Source organism: Quercus lobata, chromosome 5 (assembly GCF_001633185.2).
Source record: "Quercus lobata isolate SW786 chromosome 5, ValleyOak3.0 Primary Assembly, whole genome shotgun sequence".
Lineage (NCBI taxonomy): Eukaryota > Viridiplantae > Streptophyta > Magnoliopsida > Fagales > Fagaceae > Quercus > Quercus lobata.
Window position 1 is genome coordinate 13,149,991 of NC_044908.1, and position 4,740 is coordinate 13,154,730.

The 4,740-nt window shown below is 34.0% G+C and overlaps 1 protein-coding gene across 2 annotated transcripts; it reads left to right on the forward strand.

Moving 5' to 3' along the window:
* Nucleotides 1–477: 477 nt before the first annotated feature.
* Nucleotides 478–3,488, forward strand: LOC115989458 (DEAD-box ATP-dependent RNA helicase 20-like). 2 transcript variants are annotated; one of them, XM_031113149.1, is made up of 3 exons: nucleotides 478–1,019; nucleotides 2,849–2,946; nucleotides 3,400–3,479. In XM_031113149.1, the coding sequence occupies exons 1-3, from the start codon at nucleotides 906–908 to the stop codon at nucleotides 3,431–3,433; spliced, it is 246 nt and encodes an 81-aa protein (XP_030969009.1). In that variant the 5' UTR covers nucleotides 478–905; the 3' UTR covers nucleotides 3,434–3,479. The 2 variants fall into 2 exon arrangements, 1 of the variants encoding a protein (XP_030969009.1); XR_004091935.1 differs by having other exon boundaries at nucleotides 480–1,019; nucleotides 2,849–2,941; nucleotides 3,400–3,488.
* The last annotated feature ends 1,252 nt before the right edge of the window (nucleotides 3,489–4,740 follow it).

Consider the following 4,740-nt stretch of genomic DNA (forward strand, 5'->3'; position numbering starts at 1 on the left):
ATTTTATTATCCTTTTTTATTTCTTTAAAAATATTAAATATTAACTTTGATGTTTATTAACTTTAAAATTTCTTATGCCATATGAGTACACAAATTTTGTGAAAAGTAAAAATTTATGAATACAAATCTTCTATACCATTTTTTATATATTACTCTACGTTCCACTAATCGCTATTTGCTATGTTTTGATTTCACTTTCCTTATAAAATAACTAAAGTTTAAAATAAAAAGCGATCATACACATGAAAAATAGTAATTAGTGGAAGATAAACTATTAGTGGAAGATAAACTTGTACAGAGAATTTGCAATCAATATTTATCCATGTTACTCTCTCAAAAAAAAAAAAAAAAAAAAAAAATTTATCCATGTTGGTTTCTGTCCACTTTATAACCAAAGAGAGAGCATCATTGTATAAATAAAAAGTTTAAAATTATTTTTGAAAAAAAAAAAAACATAAATGAAGAATAAAACAATAACTATGAAAAAATTTTAGTCAAAATTACACATACAACTTTTAGCTATGGGAAGACTTTTGCTCTTATGATGAGGAGAAATTTTTGTATGAGCTGGGCGTACAAATTGTTTGTCACTTCACTTGTGACATGCCGCCTTACAAACAGTCACAAAATTCACTCTCTTTCTTCCACTGTTGTGTATAGTATAGGTATCTTTCTGGCTTCCGCCCCTCCGGTCACGGCGGCGGCGGCAGCTGGGTTTCACAACAGCAGCAGCCATGAACTTGAGACTGCCATTTTAAAGAAAAGAAAACCTGGAGATCTAGGCTGCACTGTGCCATTTTAAAGCTATTTTTTATTACTCTTTTTGATTTTGTTAATGTCAAATTTATTCCTTTTCTGGACCAGGCGTTGAAGTTGTAATTGCGTCACCTGGGAGGTTGATTGATATGTTGGATTCGCATCGTACAAACTTGCGAAGGGTTACATATCTTGTGTTGGATGAGGCAGATCGGATGTTAGATATGGGTTTTGAGCCTCAGATTCGAAAGCTTGTTTCTCAGGTTTGAATTGTGCCTTGCTGTTTGAAACTTATGTCATGATCATTACTCTACTTTTATCTCTGTTACAAAAATAATTTCTGACAGATGATTGTTTCCCCTAGCTCTCATATTTCCTCTTCCTCATGCCTTTCTGTCTCCTGCTTTCATTTGTGGATTAGATCTGTTAGAAAAGAAGGGCAGATTAGCAGATGTCTGATCTGAAATAGCTTGGCTGAACTGAGTTCTTGAACAGTGTGGAAGTTCTAATTGTTGGTTTAGAATCCCAATTTGACTTCTAGTTCTTAATTGCAGGTCTTGTTCAATAGAACTTAAGCTTGTAACAAGAACTTATTAGATTATTTTTTGTATTTTCTTCTGGAGTTTTCGAAGGTCATATCATTAGTGAAGCGTCTTGCTTACTTCCCTACCAAGGAGAAGATATGATGTAGACAATAAAGAGAGTGAGGAAAAGCAAGATTAAACCAAAAAAAGATAGATTTGTGGTCTCGTTTTGATGTGGGGCCTTCGTGGAACATTTCATAGGCTACTTTAATTATTATTGAGTTTTAGTATTAACTTTCTTTAGGATAGAAAGCTACTGGTTTAGTTTTAATTAATTTTTATTGGAATAAATATCATAAAAGAATACATGTGGCTTACTTTGACTAATTTGTTGAGAATCCATAGACAATCCCAAAAAATTTGGGACTAAGGCTTGCTGGCTGGTGTAGAATAAGGGCAATTTGTTAAATTCCATTTTTTCAGGAATGGCTGTTCTTGTCTCTATCAAAGGCTCGTGAGTCTTATTTTGTGTTTTGAGTGATTTTTGTATTTGGTTTAGAAGTTCTAAAGTACCTTTTCTAGTTATTAGTAATCAAGTGTTTGTTTAGGAGTCCTAGTGTTTTAGGAAAGATTTTGGATTTAGCAATTTCCCTTATTTTAGTCAATAACATTCATAGTGAGATTGATTTTAATAAAATTCCAGAAGCTTATTTTAAGGTTTAAGGAGTGTTGAGGGTGTGATTGCCTTGTGATTGTTACAGACAGCATAGGTATGGTTGCCTACTATGTGGTTGTGTAGTGTTTATCTTATTTCTTGTTCAACCCACTATTTTAACACCTAACAGCCATCAAACATATTCAAAATCCAATATTTTTATTACTGAAACCTACCTAAGAGTGTAAATCATTGGTTGAATTTTCAAATTTTCACTAACAAGGGAAATCTCTAAACATTGATTACCCTCCAGTATTTTGCTTAATTTTGTTGCCTATTCATAATATTAGCCATATACTCTTGTTTACTTGAAAAGCTATTGGCTTTAAAGAATAAAGTTACCAACATTTAATTATATACATGCACATACTTATTAGTATTGTGCAATACATATAATATGAATAGTAGGTATCATATGTGTGTATCGACCATGGTTATGAATCTGATGATACATATATATGTATTGTATGAATCATATTGATTGTGTACGATTTATAGACATGTGAGTTTAAATTGGGTTTTTTTTGTTAAAATTTGTGCTTTGACTTGAGTCCAACTAGTGATTGGAATTGTTTCTAACAAACAATTATGGGATACTTGGTTGAGGCCAATAAAATAATGTCCATGGGTTTTTTTAATTTTATAATTGTTTAGATTTAATAAATGCTTCATTCTAGGATTGACCCTGGTCCTGGGATACTGATTGCTTTAATGATCACTTCGTAATGTTTATGCCCAGTTGCAAGTAGTACAAATGTGGTATTTTGAATATGCCAGCTAATCCACTGTTAAGTATCTCGGATGGCAATGCGATGGGCCCTTCACTTCCCTCCTAATGTTTTGTTCAATGCAGATTCGCCCAGATCGTCAAACTTTGTACTGGAGTTCTACCTGGTCTAAAGAGGTTGAACAACTTGCTAGACAGTTTCTTTACATCCCGTACAAAGTAAGGTGCTCTAACTTAATTTTGCTACTGCCTACTGCAATTGTGGGATTTCTTCTGTTAGGATATATTCTTTTCTGTGTTTTGTTTTTATTTTATACTTTTGATGTGTGTAGTTGCCAGTCATAACTCATATGTCATTTTACTCGTTTTGAGTCAGCTTGTTTTTTGTGAATTTTCCCCTACTCCTCTCCCCTCTTTCCTTTTTCTTGAAACTGAGGGTAATTTCCCAGGTTTAATGGCTTGGTTTGTAATTGCTAGAGTTCTGGAGGGCATATGCCTTCTTTTTTTTTTTTTTTTACACAAAAAGGGCGTATGCCCTTTTTGAAACTTCCTGCTTTTGTGGTATGTGTATCTGTTTGTAATGTGCGATTATGTTATGTGATTGGCTCTTATCTTGGACTTTGCATAGGTGATAATGCATTTCTTATAACTTATAATGCTCTTTTGTTTTGTGGCAGATGTGAAGGACGTGAAATATGCGATAAATTATGACTTCCCTGGATCCCTTGAGGACTATGTTCACCGTATTGGTCGAATAGGAAGGGCCGGGGCAAAAGGAACTGCATACACTTTTTTCACTGCTGCAAATGCTTGATTTGCAAAGGAACTCATCAGCATACTTGAGGAAGCTGGACAGAAGGTCAGTCCTGATTTGGCTGCAATGGGGCGTGGTGCGCCTCCTCCCCTGTCAGGTTAGTTGGCTAGCTTGAATATTCTTAGACACACGCGCGTGCATACACGTGCACGCTCGTCGTGGTGTTTAGATGTATGAGTGCGTGAATTTGGTTACTAAAATTGACTGTTTCAATGAATATCAATCAATCAGGTCATGGGGGTTTTCGAGATCGTGGGAGGGGTCATGGTAGTGGTCGCTTATGGAACTAACTATTGAAGGTAAACCAGTTCTCCCGTTGTATTTTGGAGGGAAAAATTTAACATGTATGATTAGACGATAGGAGTTTAAATGTCTTTTTTCATTTATGTTGAATTTTTGTTCAATTACGTAGAGGACTAACTGTAGTTAGTGTTGGACTATGTAAGATAAAACATCTGTTTATATCATTAAAGGTTTTGAGGAAGAAGATAAGACAATTGTATTTTCATTTTGCTTTGCCCAAAAGTAGCGAAAGTATGCACACAAGAAAGTCTACTTCAACACTCAGTATCTCATTAGGTTGATATCAAAGCAACCCTGGTTTAGATCATTGGAAAGTTGCGAAAAAGGTTGAGATACTTACAAGGAACCAATGATTACAGGTTGACTTACATGCATATTAATCAGTTGGAGGTGATTGGTTGCCCAAATTCCAATTTTACTGGATTTGTAGACTAGAAAGTCTACTACAACATATAATTTCCATTTTATTTTTTGGAGGTGATATATCTTATAGAGAACTACTATATACAATTGTTGCTTCATCTACCGTGGAGGCTATTGAATACTAAGCTACAACACATGCATTATTTATGGTTAAAATATTTTTATCACAAATCTCAAGATTTTCAAATCTATATCAAGACCTTTAAAAATTCTGTCACAATTTATTTGATTGCATTTTTTTTCTCTAAGAATAATAAAATTGGAAGCCAAAATAAGCATATTGGCATAAAGTACACTAGTGTTAGAGAGAATGTTAAGAAACAAAAGGTGTCCATGAGCTATTGATTATTGATCCCACAAGGTCATAACTAAAGGTTTGTTGGCTGAACTATATAAAGATCACGCGGAACATGTGGGAGTTGTTAGCTTATTTGACGTTTAATATTTCTTTATTTGTTTTGTTTCACAATGCTTTCAC

Bases quoted from the DNA above. Each gene is read 5' to 3' on its own strand.
- LOC115989458 (XM_031113149.1), top strand. From the start codon at position 906: ATGTTGGATTCGCATCGTACAAACTTGCGAAGGGTTACATATCTTGTG. The intron at 1,020-2,848 runs GTTTGAATTGTG...TGTTCAATGCAG, and splicing joins TTCGAAAGCTTGTTTCTCAG to ATTCGCCCAGATCGTCAAAC. The intron at 2,947-3,399 runs GTGCTCTAACTT...GTTTTGTGGCAG, and splicing joins TACATCCCGTACAAAGTAAG to ATGTGAAGGACGTGAAATAT.